The sequence below is a fragment of the Sceloporus undulatus genome, chromosome 2 (assembly GCF_019175285.1).
Source record: "Sceloporus undulatus isolate JIND9_A2432 ecotype Alabama chromosome 2, SceUnd_v1.1, whole genome shotgun sequence".
Lineage (NCBI taxonomy): Eukaryota > Metazoa > Chordata > Lepidosauria > Squamata > Phrynosomatidae > Sceloporus > Sceloporus undulatus.
The window spans coordinates 147,863,777-147,890,903 of NC_056523.1; the positions used below are offsets into that span (position 1 = coordinate 147,863,777).

At 41.9% G+C, this 27,127-nt stretch overlaps 1 protein-coding gene across 9 annotated transcripts in view; it reads left to right on the forward strand.

Annotated features, from left to right (window-relative positions):
• BAIAP2 (BAR/IMD domain containing adaptor protein 2) overlaps window positions 1–27,127 on the forward strand; it is a 182,841-nt gene that overhangs the window by 143,475 nt on the left and 12,239 nt on the right. For 2 of the 9 annotated variants that reach the window (XR_006102222.1, XM_042452483.1), the window contains exons 8-14: window positions 5,808–6,035; window positions 6,625–6,826; window positions 8,673–8,874; window positions 11,528–11,596; window positions 12,673–12,823; window positions 16,462–16,496; window positions 21,944–21,996. Coding sequence is in view for 7 of the 9 variants with exons in the window: in XM_042452483.1 (XP_042308417.1) it covers window positions 5,808–6,035; window positions 6,625–6,826; window positions 8,673–8,874; window positions 11,528–11,596; window positions 12,673–12,823; window positions 16,462–16,496; window positions 21,944–21,971 (915 nt within the window). In the remaining 2 variants the exon portion in view is untranslated. Of the gene's footprint in view, window positions 1–5,807; window positions 6,036–6,624; window positions 6,827–8,672; window positions 8,875–11,527; window positions 11,597–12,672; window positions 12,824–16,461; window positions 16,497–18,518; window positions 20,216–21,943; window positions 21,997–27,127 lie in introns of those variants that run through there. The other 7 variants (XM_042452479.1, XM_042452480.1, XR_006102223.1 and 4 more) reach the window with 5 other exon arrangements.

Below are 27,127 nucleotides of genomic sequence, written 5' to 3' on the forward strand. Positions count from 1 at the left end.
GTCCGTATCTAACCCCTCCCCCCATGTTATCACTCATCACGTCTACAATATTCATCTTGTTAGATTGAAAAGAGTTAGATAATAAAAGGATAAAAAGTCTTGCTTAGTCATAAACATCAAATAGTATTATATGCCAACGTGATTATCAACATATGTGAAGGCTCATACATATTACCATTTACTGTAAAACTCAAGAGGATAATCTCTTTTTCTCTTGAAGGAAGGGCAAGTAGAGTCTCCTCCCCCCCCCCAATAAGAGTACAGAAACTGAATTCTCAATTACTTGTATCTAGCTTTTCTACAACTAATCGCCTCTGAAAGGATTGCCATGCATTTGGGAATACTGCAAGTGATCAGTATATATAGAGGATAGCTATAAATGCTATGTGTATTTTAAACCACAAGTGAATAGCTTGTGAACTTCTTCATGTAAACCAGGGTAATGCAAATTCTGGAACTTTCACATGTTGCTGGATAGCAGCTGCCATCAGTCCTAACTAGTGCTACTACTGGGGAAGAATGAAGGGAGCTTCAGACCATTCTATGAATCTATTGCATAACCACTTGACGATGAGTTAGCTTTTAAGATTAATTGTATTTTTATTGATGTATTTTTATATGTATTTTATTACTGATTTATGTGTTTTAGCAGACTGTAATCCCGCCTCGATCCATCTGGGAGAGGCAGGAAAATATTAATATTATTATTATTATTATTATTATTATTATTATTATTATTATTATTCTGTCTATCAACAGTTGGAAAGCCACAAGTTGCCAACCTCCTGTTAAATGATGCTAGTTAGGTGAAAGCATAGAACCATAGTATTTGAGTATTGGACTAGGACTCTGGGAGACCAGAGTTGAAATCCGACTTCAGCCATGGAAACCCACTGGGTTATCTTGGACAATTCACTCTCTCACAGCCTCATAGAAAGGCATTGGCAAACGGCCTTTACCAGGAAAACCCCATGATAGGGTCACTGTAAGTTGGAAATGGTTTGGATGACAAAAGTGTATGTTCCTGGAAGGATGTTAAAATCTACAGAGATTTGTTTGGAAATAAATGTAAACAAATGGCTCAGAGAAAGAGTGGCATCTTTGATTAATCATCAGATGCTTTGTATCCTCTTGTATGAGGGCAGTTAACAACAACAAAATACGTATGAATGTCTGCTAAACCATCATGATTTCTCTGCCCTCCTGCCATGGTGGAATGAAGCATACATCATGCCCAGTGCTTGGAAAAATAACTTTTCAGATTGCAGCTCTCAGAATCCCTCTGCCAGCATGGGCCCAAAAGGGCAGGATGTGGAATGCAAGTCATCCATTCTCTCTGTGTAAAAAACACATTTTTTTTATGAAGAGGGCCTCTATTACAGTATATACTTAGCACAGATATTTCCCCCTCTTTCCCTTTTCTTCAGGTATCCCCCATAGTGCATACCCACACTGTGTAAATCTGCTGCTTTCCTAGATTTTCTTTTTTCATATGCTTATATGCAGCAAAATGTCCACTTGTATGCTCTTTGAATTGATTGTGTAAGTATAGAGTACCCAGTTTTCTGTTTTTCTGTTAAAGCAGCCCATGATGTTGGAGAAATTAAAAGCCTGGAGCACTGCTTGTTGTATCCTCATCTGTGCTGCATACAAGCCTTCCCAAAGGAAAGAGGTGTTTCATGCTCTCTTTGCGACCAATTTGCACTTTTCCTAAAACATTAAAGGGTGTTTGCAATTTGCCATTGCAATAGTCCCAGTGCAGGAGTAATTACTTTCCTATTAGAGATATGTCTGACTTGTCCATGGAGTTCTAGAGCTATTTAGCCTTTTAAAAACTGAAATAAAAAGTCGGGTTTAAATTTTAGCAGTATTGGATAACAAGAAGATGCAGAACATTAGTTCTTCACTAGCTGGAGCCCCAAAGAGCTATGGCATGTTTGCTACCCTTGCCCCCATTATTTAATACCATGGAGGGGGCAGTTTCCTTCTCCCTCCCTCCCCTTCCCTCTTTATTCACTCCTTCTCTCTATCTTCCACAGAACATACAAATGACCTCTCTAAACCTTTTCATTTCAAAGATATCTCCTGTAGGCTGCTGATGTGCTCTTCTGTAACAAAAGAGCCATGTGTTATTTTAATCCCATTTGGGTTTTTTGAATAACAAGGTGGAATTACCTGTCTGTAGTTGTTATAGTTTTGCCATACTTGACAGTGACTTGCTTAAAGCCTGGGAAGAGTTTCCAGTGAAGTAAGCTCTCATTTGCAGCTCTGGAGGGTTTTCTATGGAAGGAGAGCTCTGGGTTGCAGCGTGGAACAGGAGATCTATTATGCAGACTATATAGGGTTTCATTTAATTTTTTTTCATAATCATTAATGTAATAACTGTCATTACTAAGGATAATGGAGTAAGTTTTTGGATCTAATGATCAACAAGATGAATTACTTTTTAAAGCTAATATGTCAAACTCTGCCCTCCTCTGTTTAACTGACCATCACCGGTGTATTTAGAAACACTTTCTGTAAGTATTCCATGTTTTCATATTGTTTAAAACCAAAGAGCAGCTGAATAACACTTGCATGTCAGCCTTTGCATTATGCTCTTCTCCAGCCGAGACACAGACACACACACCCCTTGCAAATAAGCTGTGTTTGCCTAGCGCTTTGCAAACACCTTACACACACTTGTTGCTATGGAGCAGAGCTGTGTAGCATGGTATCTGTGCAGCCTGGTAAACAGCATTGTGTCCTGATGGCATCCTGCTGTTTTGCACCATAGTACTGTGTACAAAGTGTTTCCATGACTCTCACCCCACCCAGAGGAAATGTGTTATATGTAGTAGTACTGTACTTCCATTTGCCCCTAGCCATTGTACTGATCACTGAGCCACTGGAAGAGCTGGAAGAAGGAGATGGGTCCTAATGTTTTGTCAGTGATGACTAAATAAGTGGAACAGAGAGCCCTCTGTTAGGTTATATGAAAAGCAAAGCATTCTTGACCTCCTTTGAAAAGATACCTAGATGAAAAAAATATTGAAGTGAGCATGAGTATGCTGCTGCACACCTAACTTTGTCTCCCTACCTTTTCAACATGGGGAGGCCAGGAACAGGAGAGCAAAGTCTTGGATCATTTCAGGATATGCCATTAATCAACTTAATTTGATTGATTGATTGATTGAAATTTTATTTATATACCGCCGTTCCTATGATCACGGCGGTTTACAAAACAGAATAAAAATACAATATGTTACAGATTACAGATATAATACAATACAGATCACAGATTAAAAATCAAAATTAACAACAAAATCCCTCATATAAAACCATACACTACTATACATCATTAAAATCCATCATTAAGACTAGTCGAGATAACAGAACAGTCTAAAAAATGCAATACATAGTATACAGGAGCAAAACAGTTAGGACATGTGAGGGAAGGCTTGACGAAATAAATGAGTTTTCCTCGCCAGAACTATGTTGCTTCAACCCTTTGACATGTCGAAAACAGGCCACTGAAAAGTAGTGAAGGACACAATCTCTTTCCACCACATTCAGACTCTTCTTTACTGAAGAGAGATAGAGAAAGAGGATGGGATAATCCCCATCAAACAGCTGCTGGAATGAAGTCATTCTTTTAAAATTCAGTCAGCCATCCACATTTTCAGCTTTGATTTTTGTGGATTTGATTATTCATGGATTTAATTTATTCTCTTTAGGAATCTTTAGGCCAGGGGTAGGCAACCTTTTTGAGCCGGGGGCCGGGTTGCTGTCCCTCAGACAACTGGGAGGCCGAAGTCAAAAAATAAATAATTAAATAATTTTTAAAAATTAAATATATACATAAACCGGGACAAATGTAGGACAACATTTTCAAATGGAGGACACTTTGTTTAAAAAATAATGGAGGACATGTGAAAAAATTTGCTGATTTTTTAAAAAATGTTAATATAAATACATGTTTCTGAGCCTTCTATAGGCAATTACCCCCAAAGGCCCCGGCTGCAATCGGCGGCAAGACCAGGCTGGGGCCGGTCCCAAGGCCTCGCCGGGCCAGATCCGGGCCGCGGGCCGCAGGTTGCCTACCCCTGCTCTAGGCCCTCCAGCATGACTCTGATGGAAGTTGACCATAAAGATGTGCTGGAGGACCTAGAGATTACTAGGTAAAACACTTCTCTAAGCATTTGTAGGTTTTCCAGTGGGCTTCTACAGTTTGATGAACTTCTGGCTGACATTGACCATAACATTGTGTTGGAAGACCTAGAGCAGGGGTAGGCAATCTGCGGCCCGCGGGCCAAATATGGCCCGGCAAGGCCTTGGGACCGGCCCCCGCTCGGTCCTGCCACCGATTGCCGCCGGAGCCTTTGGCCTCTCGCGTGAGGGCGTGGGGCCTTTGGCCTATCAGGAGGAGGCAGGCAAGGGGGGGGGCAAGCGGCAGGCAAGGGGGGCAATTGTCTATCGAAGCCTCAGAAACATGCATTTATATTAACATTTTTTAAAAATCAGCAAATTTTTTCGCATGTCCTCCATTTTTTTTAAAAAGTGTCCTCTATTTGAAAACTGAAAGAATATTTTTTATTGGTTGTACATCATCATCCTTTTGTAAGCCACCCTGATCGTTGGAAGGGCGGGGTATAAATAAAAATTTTATTTATTATTTTATTATCATCGGATCTCTTCCAGTGGGCCTTCCCACCTTGACCCCTATGGTGAATCTCCCATCTGTTTAGATGGCTACTCCATTTGATTATAATTAATTATAATTTTAATTGTGAATTTTATTAATTAAAGATGGATGAGGTTTAAGGGATTATTAGCTACTATTGTTTTATTATATCATCTTTGTTCTATTGTACAGTCGGCCCTTCTTATACACTGATTTTTTATACACGGATTCAAGCATCCACGGTTTGAAAATGTTCAAAAAAAGTATAAATTTCAAATATCAAACCTTGATTTCCCATTTTTTATAAGGGACACCAATTTGTTATGTCATTATATTTAATGGGACTTGAGCATCCACAGATTTTGTTATCCATGGGGGATCTTGGAACCAAACCCCAGCGTATAACAAGAGTCCACTGTATTTTATCTCTGTTGTAATCATGCCTTGATCCCCAGGGAGAGGTGGGGAAAAACAAACAAACAACAACAATAATAAATATAATTATAATTATATTATCCTGGGGGGAAGGTGCTTCTGTGTTGTGGGGCAATAACCAATATTTAAAATAAATTACATGTGTGGCCTTCCTCGCTTATTTTTTTGCTGTAATTTTGTAATATGAAATCTTGGGAATGATGAATTCTGCAGCACATTACCAGTGGCAGTTTTAGAAAACCTGCTTGTAGGCTGTTTAGATGTTTAGGGATTAATGGGTTGGAGAAACTTTTCCTGTCTACCTTAAGTGTTTTTTTTAAAACTTGTCTGCCTTTAGTTCCATTGTGGTGACAACAGCTGCGCCAAACCTAATGAGAGGAGAATGACTGGTAGTGCAAAGGATGACATTTTTCTTTTAAGGGAGGATCCTGGAAAGGGATCTTGCCCAGATCCATTCTAGTCATAATTCTCAAATGGCCTTTATCAAGACAGAGGCATTCCAAGCAGAGCAGATCTGGGAATCCAAGCAGTTTCTGGGCTACAGAAAATGACATTGTGCTCCTCTTTCTCTGTAAATATTTTGTGCACTTTTAACTGGATTATCAGTTATTGTAACCATACACTCACTGTGTTTTATCAAGGCTGCTTTGTTCTATGTGGATCTCCTTGTGTTTTCAGTCATACATTCTCTCTCTCTCTGGTAACTCAGGGAAAAGACATTTTGACACAGAAGCTTCCCTTATGGCAGCAGTCTTGTGCTGATCCCAACAAGATCCCAGAGCGGGCTATCCAGCTGATGCAGCAGATGGCCCTCAGCAGCAATGGGACCGTTATGCCCAGCCCTCTCACCACATCCAAGTCAAACCTCATCATCTCGGATCCCATCCCTGGTGCCAAACCGCTCCCAGTCCCTCCAGAACTGGCACCTTTTGTTGGAGTGAGTATTGTTTGAATGCCTGTCTATCAGAAAGATGGGGGTAGGGGAGGCTTAATGGTTCTTCCTTTCCCCAGGAGCCATGGGCCTAGAACTCTCCTGAGTTATAGAAGACAAAATGTTTCTGCTCCAAGAAAGACAAGTTTCTGATTTAGTATTGCTCCAAAATAGGCCAGAACCATTAGAAATCTAATGAACTGAACTGCACTCATGTACGTACAGCATCTGTTTTACAGGGTAAAGTCAAAAGCCTATCAAAAGTGGCTTTGTGGACTCCTTTATTTTTGGAACAAGAAGCAAAGACGGAATTAAACCAGCTCACGTATTGTTCATACACATTCAAGAGTTAGCATCTAGCTGTACTCCCAAATTAAACCCAACTTTTAAAACAGGGTTGGCAGTCATGTGAACCTCCAGATGTTGTTGAATTGTAATTTCTTACGCTCCTCACAAGTGGCTCTGGGGCTCCTAGGAGTTGCAGTCCTACAACATCTGGAGGGCTGCATATTTCCCACCCCTGATTTAGGGCAATGGTAGGCCCAAACATATTTACTGAAAGCTAATTTTAATTCCCTTCCCTCTTCTCATCCAGCGAATGTCTGCACAAGAGACCATACCAGTGCTGAATGGTGTCTCAGGCTCAGAAGGAGAAGATTACAACCACTGGTCTGATCGAAAGCCTCCGCAGCCTAAGTCTTTATCTCCACCTCAGACGCAAAAGCAGCTGAGTGACTCTTACTCCAACACGCTCCCTGTGCGCAAAAGCGTAATGCCGAAAAACAGCTACGCAGCTAGTAAGTCTTGCCATGTGAGAGACAAGGGGGCATGAGGGCAACCCAGCAGATCCTCCCACATGTGCAGACAGCCACTTTTGATGCTACCATAGTTTGAAGATACTGAAGAGGGAAAGTGGGCATAGAACCATGAGCACCCTCTTTCCCTACAATGCAATGGCTTGTTTCTCGTGACAGAATTGCTAAGACAGAGACTCACTGTTGGAAAAGAGTTGAAGTATTTAGAGCCGTGTTGGCTAAGAGGTTGATTTTAGCCCTGTTGAAACAATCAACAAGATAGGCTGAGTTGCTACAAAACTTAAAAAAACTAGGGTGTTCTCTCTCACTATGACAGCTTGCAAAATACATGCATTTTAGGGATTTTCTGTGAAAGCTTGTGTTATAACAATGTGTTGCTAATAAGTGTTGAATCACTCTTGGCTGTTCTGCATAATACTGGAAACTGTGGTGAAGAGTGGATCCATAATAATGTAAAAATATTGAGCAGTACAAGCTGGATGCAGATATCTACTATTATTGTTCAGTTGTAGAAAGAGCTGAGTGACCTCACTCTGCAGTAGAAGGCAAAGTTTATGGCACTGGACAATGTGATGGTTACCCTACTGTGTAATCACTGCTTATTTCTATGGCACAATGCACAGGCATATATCTCCAACTGTATCCAACATTTATTTTAAAAAGAGATTGCTTGCTGTTCCATATGTACCTGTGTAGCCTACCAAGAAATTCACTCAGCCTTTTCCATTTTGCATTTATTTTATTTTATTATTATTATTATTTTGGCTCTTTCCTCCCTCTTCACTGGCATTCACAACCAAGAGGGAAATGCTTACAAAATAACCTTTGGATATGAGCATTATAGGAAATTTGTTTTATAGAGCAGGTGAAGTACTCATGCAAAAAACAAAATAAAACAACAAACCCCTCTTTGTTCCCAGAGCCTTGCAAAGTAAAGAATCTAATGGGAGAGTGGTCCTTTGAGCAAGTGAAATTACTATTTTACTCTGTATGGCACAATTATGAAAAATTTGGGGTTTTCCCCCTGAATACCTTTTCTTTGTGTACTTTACAGTTAATAAGACAACAAGATGCTTTTCTGGATATGTATTAGCAAGATGTGTTATTGATGGTTTAGAATGCAAACCAGTAAATGCTCTTCCTTCATAGCTTTTCCTTTCTAGTGGGGATATTGTTTGTTTTGAAGCATTGTAAGGAGAAAGAATGCAATGGTGTCACTAAGGTTGGTGGCACCCCAGTGTGCTAACTCATGCTGTCACCCTCAGATTCAGAGCAGCCAAGCTAATGATCCCTCAGAAGTGGAATGGGCCACTGTGGAAGAGAGAGGCTCTGGTGTGCTTGCCTTCAGCTAGGCACCTGAAGGGACTGTCCGCATCCTGGGCTGTTCCACTCAACCCACCTTGTTCACAAATCTCAGAGGGGTCCATGCACCATTTGGCGATGGGAGAAGCCTCCAGGAGTTCACTGTGACTTGATGTCAATGTCCTGGGTAGACTCCTTGCTGCTTCTGGGTGGGTGGACTGGGCCCTTCCCAGGATCTTCAGTCTCCAGAAATCCCAGTCTGCCCTTGGAGAGACACAGCAGTACTTTCCACACCGGAAGGCAGCCTCTTCCCACCAATGCATGGGTGACACCCCCCTCTGAGGAGTCACCTGGTACAGTTTGCACTCCCTAATGAGGCCCCTGAAAGAATGGGCAACTCTAATTTTAATTTTTTGAGTCTTCAAACGGTTTCCTCATGGCAAAAATAGGACAGTTTATGAAATATTTTCCAGTGTGAGAGTCAGTTCTGATACATAACTGATTTTCCTTTCTTATCTTCTGTTAGCTGAAAACAAGACTCTGCCACGTTCCAGTTCCATGGCAGCAGGACTAGAAAAGAATGGCAGGACAAGAGTGCGAGCCATCTTCTCTCATGCTGCTGGGGATAACAGCACCCTTCTCAGCTTCAAGGAGGGAGATCTCATCACGTTGCTAGTACCTGAGGCCAGAGATGGATGGCACTATGGAGAGAGTGAGAAGACGAAATTGTGAGAATGTTTGCTTGCTCCTTGTTCCTGTGGTTGTAGTCATTCATGCCTTTTTCTCTAGTTAAATTTTCCTAAATTGATAAGTTTACATGGTGATTTTTCTCTCTGTCTATCTAGAGCCATCCTTAGTTTTCTAAGGCTTTTATCATACAGTTAGATTATAAAGCCAAATCATGGCTGTGGACAAAAGTCCAGTATTTTACAACCACTTAAATAGGTGTAGAAGATCAAACACAAGCACAGAAAATAGAGGGAAGTTTCAAACTTTTGTAGTAGTTACTGAGAAATATAAGCACAGGTCTCTTCTCAATTATTATTTGAAACTCTCTTTGCTTGAAGTATATTATCACTTTCCACGAAACTGTCTTCTACCATTTTGGAATTTTCGTTTACTCTTGCAATCAGTGTGTTCCACTGTGGATGCGCCAAGGGGTAGAACATATAAGAATCAGTTCTCCTCCATTTCCACACTGAGGAATGTCAGTAATGGACAGGAATGGCAGAAGGTGCAGGCTCTTTAAGAGTGTCTCTGTCATAACATGGAACAAAAGCTATCATGGATAGACTAATTCAATAGGTTTGCTTTTCCACATTCTGTTTGCAGAAATATAGGGGCAAATTGGTTGCTTGGCAACATTTGTGTAGATAAGCTCCTTCAGTATTTGTGAGTTCTCTCTCTCTCAAGCTCATAACCAGAATCTTAGTGTTCAGAGTCTTAAATCTAGAGCTCTCATCTTAGCCCATCTTCAGAGGCCAAAAGAAATTTGTTCTTTGGTGGCTAGCCTCCCTTGACAAATGGGAGTTGCTAAGTTAGATTGCTGCCCTGATTATCAGAGTAGGGCTTTGAAAGACAGGAGCTGAAAGACAGGAGGGCAAGGAAGTACAGCTCTGCTGATCTGCTTTTGTTAATAATTTTATCTGAGGAATGTCCAGATGACGAGCTGGGAGTGGGGGCAATTTGGAAAGCAGGTTGCTAACAAGCCTACCAAACAGGAGGAGCTTGTAATCACCTTCACAGAGCAAAGGCTCCAGGTGGCAACAGTATGGTTTCTTACTGGTTTGGAACAGCTATAGTTGTTTCCAGCTTTTGCTGTTCAGGGTCCAGGATGTTACACCCCTGACTCTGAGTGGTTTCCCATTTGCAGAGTCCTCATTTTGCTATTCTTCAGGACTCATCAAATGCAAATGGAAAACCACTCAGAGTCAGGGGCTTTCCCAGCAGATAATGATCACCAATTAGCAGACACTAATCCTCTTCTGCATTAGCCTCCCAGCCTGAGGCCTGCCATCAGCAACAGAACAATACACATGCAAATCACTCCTGCATTCCCAGGCTCACACAGAAGAGAATACTTTGGGGGTAAAACACCCAACTTTTTCCAGGCAAGCATTCTCTGAAGATGCCAGCCACAGATGCTGGTGAAACATCAGGAAGAAACTCTTCTAGAACATGGCCACATAGCCCAAAAACCCCACAAAAAACTATGGATGCCAGCCATGAAAGCCTTCGAATTCACTTAAAGCTTTATTCTGATTTTTCCATAAGCCCCATGCAGTAGTACATACATACAGGAAAGATTGATGGCAGAAGCAGTAGCTTTAAGAAATGTAGGAAAGGACTGTGAAATGCACTTTCATTTAACAGAAGAAAATATGCCTGCCAAAGCACAGATGTGTTGACAGAATAATTTGTATTAAGGGGAGGGCTTTTTTGTTGTCTTGACAAGATTTGCTTTGAATGTGTTTGCTACTGCTTTCTTCTAAGGCTGAGAGAGTGTGACTAGACCAAGGTCACCTAGTGGGTTTCCATGGCTGAGCAGGGATTTGAACCTTGGTCTCCCAGAGTCATGGTCCAACACTCAAACTGGTACACCACACTAGCTCCCTTTATAGGAGGGCAGTATTACTGCCTGTGATTGTACTTTCCTCACTTTAGACTGGCCCCTTGATATACTTATGATACAAAATAGTGGGAGAGTTTCTTTGTTTTCTGGACTTTGGGATTTTTGTCATCCTGAATCTTGTTTTCATTGAGGGAGACAAGCTGGGAATAAAATTTGGTAGGCATCAGAAAGGATGCTGAAGGCAGGGAGAATGTTTTTTGAAAGTTCAAAAACATATGCCGCTGAGCAGTATTTTAGAACCCTTAAATATTTCTATGCCTTTTGTACTCTTAATTAATCTATACAATGGGTCCTTGGTATATGCTGGGGTTTGATTCCAGGACTCCCCATGGATATCAAAATCCATGGATGCTCAAGTCTCGTTAAATATAATGGAATAGTAAAATGGTGTTCCTATAAAATTGCAAAATCAAGATTTGCTTTTTGGAATTTATATTTTTAAAAAATATTTTAAAGCCATGGATGGCTATGCTATAACCTTCTTAGTAAAAACACAGAAAACCCGGACATTTCTCAAAAGGACAGAATCAAGTATACAAAATTAACATAAAATTGCTTCTTTTTTATAGCATAGTGTGTAGAATTTGAGATCGCTGTAATATTCACAAGCATCTCAAAGAAGGGATCAAAATCGACTGAGATATGGGCTACCCATTGCTGTAATTTTAATACTGTTTAAGTTTTTGTCTGCCTGTAAAAGATAAGAGAACTTGAACTTATTCTATTTTAAAAAATTATCTATATTGCAGGAGAGGCTGGTTTCCTTTCTCCTACACCCGAGTGCTGGACAGTGATGGAAGTGACAGATTACACATGAGGTAGGAAGGTTATGCCACAAGCTAGCTTCCATAAGTATGTGGTATTTTAATTACCCTCTGTGTTTATAGAAATGAGCCCCACCTTCACTAAGCCAGAACCAGTATCTGTTTTGCACTGTATTCTTCTGGCTCATCTTTCATTGGTAACTTACTGTACCTGCTTGAAATTTGTCAAACCAGTATTGCAGGCTTTGTGATGAAGTGGGTGGGTGGGTGGTTTAGGAGGAAACCAGACCAACCATCTGATGAAGTGTTGTTGTTAACTGCCTTCATGTCAATGTCATCTCATGGCAACCCTGCTGATGAGACACCTCCAAGACCCCCCTGTCCTCTACTGCTCTGCCCAACTCCTGCAAACTCATACTCATGATCTCTTTAATAGAGTCCATCAATCTACCATGTGGCCTTCCTCTCTTTCTACTTCCCTCCACCTTTCCTAGCATAATTGTTTTTTCCAGTGATTCATGTCTTCTCATGATGTGTCCAAAGTATGCCAACCTATGTTTTGCCATCCTGGCTTCCAGGGAGATTTCTGGTTTGATCTGCTCTAGGACACATTTGTTTGTCTTTTTGGCCATCCACATGATCCTCAGCACTCTTCTCCAGCACCACATGTCCAATACATTGATTTTCTTCCTATCTTCTTTCTTAACTGTTCAGCTCTCATATCCCTACATAGTAATGAGAAACAAAATGTAGGAGGAGTGACTTCCATCAGATTCTTTCACAATGATAAACATGGTAGCCAAATACTTTGGCAGCAGCAGGTAGAAGGCTGTTCCCTGAAAAGATCAGAGCTTGGGAAAATCACTTTTTTATACCACACCTTCCAGAATCCCCCATCACCATGACTACCTGTTGGACTGAAACTCCTAGCCTGACCCAGCTAACATTTCCAGCATTTCCCAATCTCTGGAAAGACTACAATGTTACCCATAATCGATAGAGTTTCATTCTTTAATGGCTTTTTAATGGCCTGAGGGGTGTCAGAGGAGTGGGAGAGAGGCACCAGATACTAACTAAACACGGATACTTGTGAGGCAGCAGATACTAATTAAAGGGAACTGTTTCTTAAGCCAAGGTAAAAGCAGTAGTACAGGCAACCTGCTGGACAAAGATGACATCCCTCCACCAGATTACAGCATGTCCTCCCGAGGTTTCCAGTCACAGAATGTGAGCACTTTCAAACAGAGGCCGTACAGTGTGGCAGTGCCAGCTTTTGCCCAGGTGAGGAACCTATTTTGTTGTTGTTGTTGGCCTAGTAAGATACTATCTATTGCAAGTATCTATCCACTGTGAGTAATAAGGTACTATCCACTAACGTAATTATTGGCAGCTGAACCAGAGACAGGTCATACCAGGAATAGATTCTAGAGCTACATGATGCAAGGTGAAATTGAACTTCCAATTTCAATTGGAAACTGGAGGAGGGAATAGGGCTGTCTGATGACATAGCTGTTGCTTTTGTTTTGAAAAATGATTTTAAAAAATTTTGACTGTAGGGAAGATGGCTTTAACAAGAGTGAAACCTGAATCCTCTTTAGGTGGAGGTCCCAGCTAAAGTAGACCCATTCTCTCAGTTGCTAAACAGTGGTTGATTGGCCGATTCTACTTCCAACTGGATTCAGAATTGAGATATTGGCTGGAAATTTTAATTCTGATTTAAGGTCATTTCAGCATGGCAGTTCTAACTAGTTAAGAGTGAACAAAGAGGGTTCCAGCTGGAATATATTCTATTTGGAAGTCTATGAGTAGAACTATGTGGGGAAGCTAATCTGGGCTCAACCTGGCAGTAAAACCATCTCAAGAGAATGCCACATTTCTGTTTTAAACTGGCCAGTGTTACATTATCTATTTGGGATTATTACTCTTCTGCTGTAGAGGAGAGATTGTGAATCAAATTATTTGTGACTGTGAAATGTTCACTAGATTTCAAGCAACAAGATTTCCAAGTCCCTCTATAACTTTTTTTTTGGGGGGGGGGATATTTACACTTGGATTATTTCCCCCTTTTCCTAAAAACCCTGCAGTAACCAAGGAGAGCATGTTTAGAAACTTGTGTTTGGGTTTTTGTGTTTTGCTTTTGAAATGGAGTGTTAACACGAGAAGGCAAAGAAACCTCTTTGAGGTAGGGCTTAATTCCTCCACGTCCTTTTGTGGCAGGCTCTACTGTCTTGCATGTGCCACACCTGCAGAAAGTGAAGTTGCCCTTGTCTTCTGTAGCCAACAAGCAGAAGCAGAGCTGGGCCCAAAGCGCAGAGCTGTGTCTGCACCTTGGGTGCATGCGAGGTCGTTTTGCTTAAAGGCGTCCTGGTTGCGGCACTGCTGAAGTGAACATTCTCCAAGTGTCTGTTTTCTAACATAGGTCTTTTTACGATCAGGTGAGGCTGACTTGCCAACAGGTGCTTGTGTTCATTATTTATAGGAGTACCTTATGCCCTACGGCTGTGCCATTAATGAATATTCCAGTGGCCTCTGCCAAGTGCTTCCTGCTTCCTACCAGCCTTACCCTAGGTCAACAGCCGTAAGTTCCAAGAACACAATGTTTCCATTGGGATTTCTGGAGTCTGTTTTCTGCCAAAGACATCTTTGTGACTTATCCAACATGTGTGTATCCTTGCTCTCCATGTTCCTTCTCATCCTAATTTTCCCAGTGGAGGGAGGCATTGAATTCAATTGCTCCTTTAAAAAAAATTAAACCCAAAGGAAGGACATACACTAAAATTAAGGGAGAAAAAAAATTAACAAGCTGGCAAAAGACTGATGGGTGAGACACAAAGAATGGCAGTAAAACAGAAATGTAAATACCCAGCTGGGAACATTTGGTTGTTCTATGACTGTCTAGAGATGAGTTGCTCACAGGGCAGCAAAGCTTATTTTTCCCCCGCCAAGAGTTTCAAATCTTAGAATTGGGTCTTGTTCCTAAAGAAGAGGGAACACTAGACCAAGTGGACCAATGACCAACCATAAAAAGCTTGTAAAAAGATGTAGAGTAAGTGGGTGGGTGAGTGGGTGGATGCATAGGAAACAAGCCTAGAATGTTACAGGGCCCCCTTGTTAGGAATTAGTGCTCAAAGTAGGAACCTCTAAGAAGTGTATTATTAATGTGAGCTCATTTGACCTAAACTTAGGTACAGTTATCAATTATAGGTGTCAAAATCAGGAAGATTACTGCATTCCCACTGTACTTACAGTTGGAATCAAGGGGCAGTAAATTTGGTTGTAGGAAGTCTAAGCCACTTGAAACTTCTTGAGAGCAAAAGGGGCCAAAAGGAAAGACTGCAGTAGCCCACCCACTCCTCAGCTGCCATCAAGACTGGAAGGCTTACCTGGTTGGGGTGTGTTTTAGGCAGGAATTCTGTGAATAAACAAGCTACTGTAAGTTTGTTTCTTGGCTACAATAGAGGAAGTGTTTGTTTCTTACATGGGTGGTTCTGAGGCTCAGATCCTTCCATTTGACTTGAAAGCTCCTTTACCCAATCTTATATCTCATATATGTGATAGCTCCTTATAATTGTGAAGTAGTTATGGGACTAATCCTTAATGAAACTTGGTCCAGCCAAGGAACGACATGGAGTTTAAATTTGGTTGGGCCTAGCCCTGAGCATTTGAGTTCCAGGTTGGTGGCTTGGAGCAGCTGACTTCCTGCAACCTTACATTGTTGTCCAGGTAAAATGATATTTGGCAGCAAGGGTTAGGTAAACGTGACTGGAATTGTTGCTCCAGAGTGCATTCACACTTCTATGTCTGCTGCATTTGGCTCAACTACAGCAAGCAAGTCTCCTCTCCAGGGCTATTCTCAGCATGGAAGGATTCCCTGCACCCCCAGAACTATCCAAGACCACAGCTTTCCCACACTGATGCTAGGACCTCAAACTATCACAACTAGCTTTGTGATTTGGCGTCACTGACCCACTGACTTCAAGCAGGAAAAATAAGCGGTTGTAGTTTTCCTTTCCTTCTCTGTCCGCATCAGAACATGGAGATGAAACAGACAGGCTGCTTTTCTCCCTGCATTGTTACTCCTGTTTCATCTGTTCCACTGATGCTGTGAACCATCTCTTTGGCATTGAATTTCATTGGAGAAGATAATGCTCAAAAGAGATGCAGGACTACAGGTCCTGTGCCTGCTTCCAACAAACATTGCCAGACTCTCATATTGCTTTTTCTACAGGGTGTTTCTTCAGCATGTGCAGCACACAGCCCTCTTCCAATGTCTTATATTACATGTCTTTATGCTGGAGACCACCTCTACTCTCCCAAGTCAGAACTGAGTGACAGAGTCATTTTAACTTCTTAATTGTACAGCCTTGCTATCCAAAGTCATAGACCAAGGAAAGGAGTGTGACTCTTCATCATTTTTCAGTGCCCATGCTTCAGGGATTGGCAACTTTGTAGGCCCAACTGTCAGTTTTCTGCCCCTAGCACTCTCTGCAGTCTGCTGAATTTGAGCCGGGGGGGGGGGGGGGATAAGCTTATTTTAAAAAACCAGTAAAATGAACAAAATAAAAACTTGGGAGTGGCTGGATGTCCACTTTTATTTTTGAAAGCCATGCTAAACAATGCAGGGGGTGCCTGTATTCTATTTTGAAAGCTGAATGGTGTTCCTGGAGGCTTCCAAGAGAGACAGTTCACCCCCTTTTTGCAAGAAAGAGGATGGTCTAGAGGGGGCTGCAAAAACAGCTGGGGGTGGCTGACCTGGTGCTGCACTTTGTCTACTTATCTTGCTGTGCATTTTTGGTAGCTAGTCCATTTTGAGACCAAATGCTTTGACTATGAGATTGAAAATATTTGAGTCAGTGCACTTGCCACCTTTAGTCATACTGTAACTGATACCTTGGCTTTCCCTCCCTTCTCGTCCACAGGGCCTGGATGACTATGGGACAAGATCCTCAAGCAGGTAAGATTTTATAATTTCAAACTTATTGCAGATATTACAAAATAAATATGAAGAGAAGCTGCACTATCTCTAGATAAGAGATTGCATATGACTACTTACTATATAGGCAGTCCTTGGGGCATAGTGGAAACTGTGGTTTCCAAGGCTGAAGAATCCTTACCTTTCAGCATGATTATTGAAGGATTTGTTTGTCTTGATTCATAGGATTTATGTAGGGACCTGCACAGGGAGAGTATATGCCACTGTAATGAAGGTGGTTTCATTGAAAAGTGGTATCCTGTTTCCCCAAAAATAAGACATACCCATAAAATAAGCTGTAGCAGAATTTCTAAGAATTTGCGCAATATAAGCCATACCCCCCAAAATAAGACATAGTGATAGGCCTGGCGTGGAATGGAAGGGGGCAGGAAGGGAGCAGAAAGCTTGGGGCCAATGGTTCTAAAAAAAATAGAGGTGCAAGAAATTCAGGATGGAATTCTGAGTTTGGAGAGTTACGATGATGTTCCAGAAGAAGACAACTTAACTATATTTGAATAAATGTAGATTGTTCTACCATACTTAATAAAAATAAGACATCCCCTGAAAATAAGCCATAGTGTGTCTTCTTGAGGAAAAATAAATATAAGACAGTGTGTTATTTTCAGGGAAACACGGTTGGCAATAGGGGGCTTTCCAGATGTTATGGACTACAAACCTTTTGATCAGTCTGAGTAAATATAATCAGTAGTCATTCTTTCCTGCTCTCTCACATATGGAAGTTGTAGTGAAAATTTATGCAACATCCTATGCTGCTTACCATGGTGTAGACACCTCTTAATGAGATGACTAATACTGATAGACAGGCTTCACTAGGTGACAGTTTGTCCACCACTACAGATTTCTTTGTGCTTCTGTGGTACACAGGTGAGCTATCTGCCAGATGAATCTGTGGCCTGATTCAGATATGATGTTCCAAGTTGACAACTATGATTGTTGAAAAATGCACAAACAATGGACCCATTTACTGAAAACAGCAATGAATGCATCTTCACCATTTGTTAAACCACTGTTTTCAAGTCCAAACTCAATAATAGTGGTTAATAGCAGCTGAGCCCATGCAGGAAGAGCAGGTGGCAGCATTTGTTGCTGGGAAGTACTAGATATGAACTTTGGGATTATGTGGAAAAAGTTTTCTTGTAGCAGAAGGTTTTGGAAGATCATTACTATAGATGAACACTGCAAAAGCCAAAAAGAAAAAAAAGATAATGGCTGAGACCCTGGTGGGATATGTTGTAGCTATGCTCTGTTTCCCAATTTGGCCCCCTAAAATATATCGTAAAAGCCAGGCAACTGCAACACAGATGAATGGAGTACTGAAGGATTCTGCCAACGAATGGTGGTGTGACAAGGAAAAGCAGGGACCCCTGTGGGGTCTGGGTGCAACTCCTTATCGTGCTGTGGTTCACTGGCTGAATGTGTGATACTTTAGCAACCCATTTGACAGTGCCACAGAACTGCTTTGCTTGGAATGACTGGCTGGGTGGGTTTTAGGGGCAATTGCAGTCATGCCACAATGGTGCCACAATTGTAAATGTGAAGATGATGCAGTTATGATGTCATAAATCTCAGTTTGTAACTGCCTAAAAGAATACCAGCTGATATTTTTTAATGAAATGCAACCAAAGCTTAACAAAACAGGAAACTAATCCTGCCCTTATCACAGTAACCATTGCTAATGGAATCGATGCAGCTGAGTAGCCAAGATAGAGCTGCATTTATGAGCTGCACCAGAGTTCCAAAGTGCCAAGGATGCTCTCATTACTTCTCTTTCTCTACTCTGTCTTTCTGCCCTGTGCTCCACTCCCAGCCCCCAAACCAAATGCTTGGTAGAGTGTATTGCACTCGGGAAGCATTACTGTTTGGTTGCTTTTCTAATTACTGTTTGGTGCTTTTTTTCCTTCCTCCTCTCTCTCTTTCTCTCTCTTTTGTGTGCTGTGAAGTGTGATTTGGCAGCATTCTCTGCTTTCTCTTTCTTGTCCACAGTGGCAGCGGCACTTTGGTATCTACAGTGTGAGAGAAGGAACCTTGACTAGAAATGGCAGCTGCTGCTTGGAAGAGTTTTCTGCTTCTCTGTCCCCTTTGGTTTCTTTCCTTTCCTTTTTTTTTCACCTTCTGCACAATTGCCTTCCCTTTCTTACTTTAAAGAGAAAGTCATCCCTCCCACCTGCTTGCCCGCCTGCCTTTGGATTGAAAACTCTTGTGATCATTAAGAAACCCATGGTGCTGCTACCTCCCGCACATGTGTAAACATCCGTGTTTGAGCAGAAAATATCAAAACCAGGATTACTAGTTTGCAGCAGCAACAGCAGCAGCAGTAGCCACCACCACCACCTGGATGCAGTTTACACGTAAAACAAACCAGATAGAGCTCCTGCATCATTCTTTCCTGCTCTCTCATGCTCTCTTTGTACTTTGTAAATGATTTTTTTAAAAAAAGAAGTGCACTATCCTTTTAAATGGAGACTTTTTTCCTTATAAAAAAAAATTCCAGAAACAAATATGCATGGCCTATGGTGTGTATACTGTTATTTCCACTATCCTCCTTTGAACGTTACCGCACTGTCCATTTTCATTGCCGAAAGAGAAGGTGCATTGAAATACCAGGGGAACCTGGGCCACCTCAGGAGTATATTCTAAGGAAAGTGGATAATGCTGGGGGGGTTGGGGATAGCAGTGAGCAGTGGCTGGTTCTCAGGAAGGATTGGCCTGTTCCACCTGATCTTGCCAGTTAAACTGAGCGCCAACCTAAGATCCATTTTTAAAAGGTTTTATTTTATATATACATAGATATATATGTATATTTTCTAGAAAGGTATTGTTACCTCACTGTTAGTGTTCCTGGGCTATTGGAATAGAAGGCTGGGGGTGGGGTGGGAAGGGTGGACATTTTGTTGAATTATGCAGCTTGCCAAATCAATCCAAAGACTTTCTCTTTATTACACAGAGGAGCTTTTCTTGTGGTCTTTTTATTTTTGATAGAGGGATGCTGGAAGGAACTGTTTGTGTCTTTCGGTTGGGCTAGAACCTAGACCTAATGACTTTGGGCAAAATTTAAGTGCTTAATGATCTAAAATGTGGTCACTCTTCTTTATGTGTCTTGATTGACTTCAGAAGTGAACACAGGATTGGAATTAATTGCTATTAGTACTTCTTAAATCACTGAATTCTGGTCAGTCTATCACATGGCCACTTTTAAAGAATTAACACTTTCATTTATAGTTGAAAATCCACAATGTAAAGCTGTATCCCCATTATGACCCTATTTTTAAAAAACAAAACAAAAAACAAAAACACCAAATTAAATTTTTGACCTGTCTGGGAGCCTGCTGGCAATATCTTGAAAATATGTATATATAAAAGTTCTATCTCTACACACTTAGCAAGGGTTATATTTGTTTTCTATAACAGATCTTGGAACATATGTATCAACCTCCTTACATTGTTGTCATAATTTTGCTCAAAAGACTTTTACATCTGGGGCATTCTATTGTACAAGAATGAATGTAGAAAACAAAACATTACACAAAACCTGTGGGAAAAATGTAAAAGTGCTGGGTGTGTGTTTCAGGAATTGTGTTCATTTTCCTTTTTTTCCTTTTTTTCAAGAAAAATTGAGCAGAAAAAGCTAGATCAAATGTGCCCTGTACTGATACGTTTGAATAAAAGTTTGATTTCCTCTATTGAGTTGGGCTTGGGTGATTTTATTTAGGCATGTTGGGAGTTTCTTTAATTCTTTTATGACAGGTGCATTAAGCAGTCACTGATGTTTGTTGTCTAGTATTTCCCATGTATTTGTAATGCAGAGTACCATTGTTCAGCAACCACTTTCTATCCTGGTTCCCACTCTGCCTCTGTTAGGATCTCTGGAATACACAGACTACTACTTTTATTCAGAACTACACTTTTCAGAAATCTTTTCAGCAATCCTATAGGGCAGGTAATTGTTAAATCCATTTTGCAGATGAATAGACGAGGCTCGGAGAGCTGTGTGCTCAGTTATGTAGAGGTCACTGTATCTAAACTGCTCCCTTTTTGGAAGTAAGTCTGAAAAGCCAGAAGATGCACTTCAGCAAACCACTTTGTTCAGCTGACAAACATGTTGAGTACTTTTGAATAAATTATTGTGAAGGATAACTTAAGCTCAGATTCACATACAGGGTATTTTAATCGAGGTAGTAGGAGTGACTTGGACCATTCAGTTGTCACAGTTTGGTTGGTGAGTTGTCCCTGCAATTGGCTCCTTCTCTTAAATATTGGTGAATCAAAATTTATCATCTCCCCATCTCAGATCAACATGGTAATCCAACAGACTGGTTTCTCTAGTGGTTGATTGGTATAACATTATAGCACAGAATTTTGGGTTTTAGATAGAGTACTGTAAACCCAGCCTGAAATACAGTTGGAGCAACCTAGGTTTTGGTATTGTTTTTCCCCTTCTTCCTGCTGCCACATTATCTTTGTGGTGATTAAAGTGAACACAGCATACAGCTGAAAGCTTTCAGCCTACAGACACTCTGTGCAGTTATCACCATGTGGTGGCATTTGTTGGCTTGCCACATGAGACATCCACCCTCTTTATCCATATGCTCTGAGAGCTGAAAGTTAGTAAGATCTGAGTAAATTAATACCATGTGCTGTAGGCTATATTTCAGAGGAAAAAATTGGCAAAACCACCACCGAAGTTACTTTGTTTCAGAAAACACTATGAAATCTGTGGGTTCCCCATAAGTTGACATGTGACTTGCAGGTGCTTGCACGCGCACATACACATATACATACACACGATGGTGGCCACTTCTTTGAAGACGTTTTCTCACTTTTATTTAATAAGAGCAGTGAATATGCTCAGAGAATGATGTTCAGATTTCCATAGGTTGTCGTGGTTTCTTCTTAATCTCTAACAATCTAAAAAGAATCAGAGCCTCAGTTGTCCCCCCCCCCCCCAAATCTTTTCTCCTTCCCTATATAATCAGTGGTGCTTATTAGGGAGATCACAGTCCTGAATCTACAAGACTTAAACAGGGCAGTGGAGCATGGGGGTGGGAGGGTGAGACTTGAAGATGTCTCATATACAGGGTTCCCATGAGTCAAGGTCAATTTAAGGGTAATTAACAACAACATTAGAGGCAATGAGGGTGTGTGTGTGTGTGTGTGTGTGTGTGTGTGTGTGTGTGTGTTTAAGCCAAGGTAACAAATTCAGCTTGCCCAGAGTCCTTGCATCCTGGGTCTGAACCAGTTGTAATCTCACCAGGAGACCTTTCTGAATGTTGTTATCCATGGGACTCCACAGGCTCTATTCCTAATAAGTGTTCTCCCCTCGCCCTGCTCACAATTACCTGTGGAGTATGCCTGCCTACCTGCCTGCTAAGTACAGGTCTACAAACAGCTTCTCTGTTTTTCCATTACAGCACGGATGTTGAAGTGGCCAGGTTTTGAGATGTTTCCCTGACTGTGTATAGTTGTAAGTTTACTATTAATTTCCCCCCACTAGCCAAATCCTTTCCTTCTGCCTCATACCTTACTCCTTAGAGTGCTCTGGACTGACTCTTTTTTAACTGCTGGTGAATCTGGAACCATAATGTGGAGGTGGAGGGTGTCATTGACTATGGAAAAAGCATTGCTAATGAACAGCTATAGACACTACACTGGTGAATTCCATTCTCCATGGGTGATTGGTCAGTTCAGAGTTTGACTCACCTGCTTGCAACTCAGTCCACTGGTTGGAGTTTTATTGCTATTCTCTGGCCAATGGAAATGAGATTGCTTTTCCTCTGCTGGCCTCTGGGGTAAATGTCCATGCTTCAGTCTATGTGACCCCTCTCCTATATCCACGCAGGTCCCAGCATAATCCCTGCCTCAGTCTCCACGCCCTTTTGCTACATCTCTTCCTGGGTTTGGATATTCATTGGGCTGTTCTAAATCTGGGAAGCTGGGGTTTCTTTGGTTTCATCCTGGTGGTTTGAAGCTTTTATATGGGCGTAGGTATATTTTGTTAAATCCACTGGGATGCAGATCACTTCCTTTCTTCTCCCTTTAATGCAGTGTGGATCCTTTGGTTTGCACTGTTTTGGTTTTTGTCCTACACATGAAGATTCTGTCATAGAAGAACACAGGAGCTCCAATCCAAAGTGACATGTCTATACTCAGAAAAGGAGCAAGGCATTGGGGTTGTGGGGGGGATGGGGTTCTGCTCTAACACTGACTTGTCTGTTAGGGCAGCTTCTTGAATGTGGTGGGAAACGTGTGTCTCTACCAGCATTTGAATCAATTACCTTCTCATTGTAAGCATGACTACCATACATGTAAAGATAACCTGTATCATGCTGACAAAGATAATAATCAACTTTTTAAAAAAAATCCACAGCTGCTTACCATTTCAATTTTTTTTCCTGTGATTGCTACACCAATAGTGAATGTGTGGCAAAAATGTATTTTCTGGGTTGTAATTACAGGACCACTGTCCTTTCAGTAACTGATTTAATTTCTTTGAATTTCTGTTTTATAGCAGATGGGTTTTATAAGGAAAATGTGGTGGCAGCACTCTGCCACAGTTGGAGTCCAGCTGGTGTTGGTAGAGCAGGATGATGCAAAGAATCCAGGTTAGGGATCAAACATAGTGGTAATAAAATAAATTGAGCCCACTTGTCTTCCCCCTTCTCCTCTAGCTCTACACTGATGTTGAGAAGCAGCACAAAGCTCCTGCCAGGCTCCTAAGTTACCTCACCCCACCCTGCCATTTGCCATTACAAAAATAGTTAACTATTCCTTGATGAGTCACAGTATGAACAATTTTCAATACTTTATCTCTCCCTACACCTCCCTCTTTAAGTTCTTTCCAGCTTCAAAAAAATCTATTTTAGCATCCCCTGGGAGAAAAATGATCTTAGACTTTGCATTAATTTAGTAGGGTATATTAATTGCCTGTGCTTTAAAAATAGGATAATTAATCTTCCTTTTCGGAACTAAGCAGGCCTTTTAAAAAATCAGGACTGGCTGCTAAAATGTGCTAGTGTGCAACAGAGGGGTGATGCCTGTCCACATCTGCACAGCAATACCCAAATATGAGTATCTTGTACCTGCAGAGTTTATCTACATTTCCTCTCTCCCTTCTAGGAATAGCCTTTGTATGGTAGTATGCTGGGGGGGGGGGGTTAGCTGTAATACCAGAATACAAAATACACGCTGCTCTAAAATAAAACATGTATTGGCACTGGTTCCCTTTTCGAAAATTGGCTTTATCATAGTCATGGAGGTTAATCCAAAGTGTGATCATTGTATGCAACTCTTCTTCTTCCCGCCCCACCATATATTGCATATATTTTAAAGAAACATGCATTAGAAAATAACATTCATGTATGTACTTCATATCCATTTAGTACATATTTTATACTTAAATAGAAACACATCTCTAGAAAGCAGGGATTTTGAGTAACTACTCTGGAATTCAAATTAGAGAAGGCATTATGAAAGTTATATTTTTGCTTCCACTGCAAATCCCCCTGTAGAAACAGCCTCCTGTTGTCAGTCTTTTTAGTTTCTAGGACTACATTTGGAAGGTTCTTGAGCCTTGCCCGGAAATGCAAGTACAGCCAAACAACTTAACTCAAATATGCTGTATGTCTTTAAAATCCTGATCTTGATGCACTGCTATCATATCCCCCGAAAGTGTGAAAGAATATTCTAGCCCTCCCTCATTTCGTGCTGTCCAAATGTGTTGTCCTACATTTCTCTCCATCAGGAGCCAACATGGCTAATGGGGATGCTGCAAGTTGTAGTCCAGCACATCTGAAATATGCCAGTTTGGAGAAAGCTGGAATACTGTATAAAGGCACAACAGTCTAGTAACAGTATTATTTAACAATCGGCTGGCTATTAATGTTAATAAAAATTTTATGTCCCTCATCTGAGCCAGTAACACTGTGAAATGGGCCATTCTTCTTTCTTTTCAAAAACTAGTTTCATTATTTTATCCACGATCTTTCTGTGAGGTCTTGGCCAAGCACAGATTTTAATACCTGCTCTGATATTGGCTACAGGGTCACACATTTTCCTTAGGTAGCCAAAGAAATGTGACTTCAAGGAAGCCATTTCTGTACAAAACAGTTTCTAATTCAGTAATGGTTGGGATGAGGGCAGACAAATTGAAACATAATCAAGACACAAGTGTTCCTGCTCCTGGATTCCAGACAGCCTTAAAGGGTTTAATGGTTGGGAATGCTGGTGATCCTGTCGATGCTCTGGTCAATACCTGGAACACCGATCTTACCAGGGCTATCGACACGATCGCTCCCAAGCACCCTTGCCATCCCGCCCCAAATCGGAGGCCCTGGTTCACGCCAGAGCTGAGGAAGTTGAAGCAGTTTGGACGACGGCTAGAGCGCAGGTGGCGGAAGACTCGACTCTTATCCGACAGAACTCGCCATAGAAACTTTCTTTGTTCCTATCGGGAGGCAATACGTGCAGCGAAGAGAGCCTTCTCCTCTGCACGTATTGCGTCTGCAGAGTCCCGTCCAGCAGAGCTGTTTAAGGTGGTGAGGGAAATGATGCAGGTGCCCCCTGCGCCAAATCCCTTACTTAACCCGACGACGGCCTGCTGTGATGCGTTTAACAACTTCTTTGCAGACAAAATCTCTCAGATGAGAGCTGACTTAGATGCCACCGTTGAAACAGAGTCGACAGGTGAGGCGTCCAGTGACTCCGCCGATGTAGTCATACTGGATCAGTTCCAATCTGTGAGTACTGATGACGTGGACAAGCTGCTTGGTAAGGTGAGGAAGACAACTTGCCCTCTCGACCCTTGCCCATCATGGCTGGCCGTCCGGGGGGGGATGCATTGATTAGATTCCTTACGGATATCATCAGTGCATCCTTCAGGGAAGGACATATTTCATCTTGTTTAAAGGAAGCCGCGGTTAAGCCACTCCTGAAAAAACCTTCCCTAGACCCCCTAGATATGAGTAATTATAGGCCGGTGTCATTGCTGCCATTTTTGAGCAAGGTGATCGAGAGGGCGGTTGCCCTTCAGCTCCAAGCTGTCTTGGATGAGACCGATTATCTAGACCCATTTCAAACCGGCTTTAGTCCAGGCTTTGGGGTTGAGACTGCCATGGTTGCCTTGACCGACGATCTGCGTATGAGCATTGACGGGGAGTGTGACCCTGTTGGTGCTCTTAGACCTCTCAGCGGCTTTCGATACTATAGATCACGGCATCCTCTTGGACCGCCTGAGGGGGTTAGGTATCAGGGGCACTGCTTTGCAGTGGTTCCGGTCCTTCCTCTCGGGCAGGTCTCAGAGGGTGCTACTCGGGGACTGTAGCTCCAGTAAGAGGTACCTCACTTGTGGGGTTCCTCAGGGGTCTATTTTGTCCCTGATGTTATTTAACATCTATATGAAGCCGCTGGGTGAGATAATACGGAGTCATGGTGCTGGGTGTTATCAGTACGCTGATGACACCCAAATCTATTTCTCTGTATCTCGTTCGTCGGCCTCGAATTCTGATGGCATCTCTTCTCTCAATGAATGTCTTCAGGCGGTAATGGGCTGGATGAGGAAAAACAGATTGAAACTGAATCCAGACAAGACGGAGGTGCTCATGGTAGCGGCCCTGAAACCAAGAATTGGGTTGCAACCTCCAGTCCTGAATGGGGTCACACTCTCCTCCAGTGACTGTGTTCGCAGTCTGGGGGTGCTCCTTGACTCGTCGCTCCTGATGACAAATCAGGTAAATGCGACGGTCAGGAGTGCCTGTTATCAGCTTCGGCTGATACGCCAGCTGCGCCCTTTTCTGGAAGTAAGGGATCTCGAGACGGTTGTGCACGCGCTGGTAACCTCACGCCTTGACTTCTGTAATGCACTCTATATGGGGCTACCCCTGTGCTTGACTCGGAAATTACAGCTGGTTCAAAACATGGCAGCCAGGCTTGTCTCAGGAACATCTAGGAGGGGCCACATTACTCCGGTTTTGAGGTCCCTCCACTGGCTGCCTATCAGCTTCCGGGCCCAGTACAAGGTGTTGGTTATCACCTTTAAAGCCCTAAATGGCTTGGGTCCAAGCTATCTCAGGGACCGCCTCCTCCCGTACAATCCTCCCCGCACTCTCTGGTCCTCTGGGAGGAACTTACTGCAGCCTCTAAAATCTAGGCTTGCGGTGACCTCCCAGAGGGCGTTCTCTGCTGTCGCCCCCAAACTCTGGAACGACCTGCCGAATGAGATCCATCAGATAACATCATTAGACAGCTTTAAAAAAGCAGTCAAGACGGATCTCTTCTGGCAGGCCTTTCCAGATTAACCATCCCGGCCCAGGTTCCCTGATTCCCTCATTCCTCCCGTGACCCCATCTTAGTGATGGTTGAGGATCAACAGAGGGATATCAGGGTTTGTAGTTTTTAATTGTTGTTTTTATGCTTTGATATTGTGTTTTTAATATGTTATACTGTTTAATACTGTCTTAAGGGGGGGAGGGATAAAGTGTTTTTAATTGTTATATTTTATATTTTACTGTTGTCAACCGCCCGGATTGGTTTGCCATAGGGCGTTATACAAATAATAATAATAATAATAATAATAATAATAATAATAATAATAATAATAA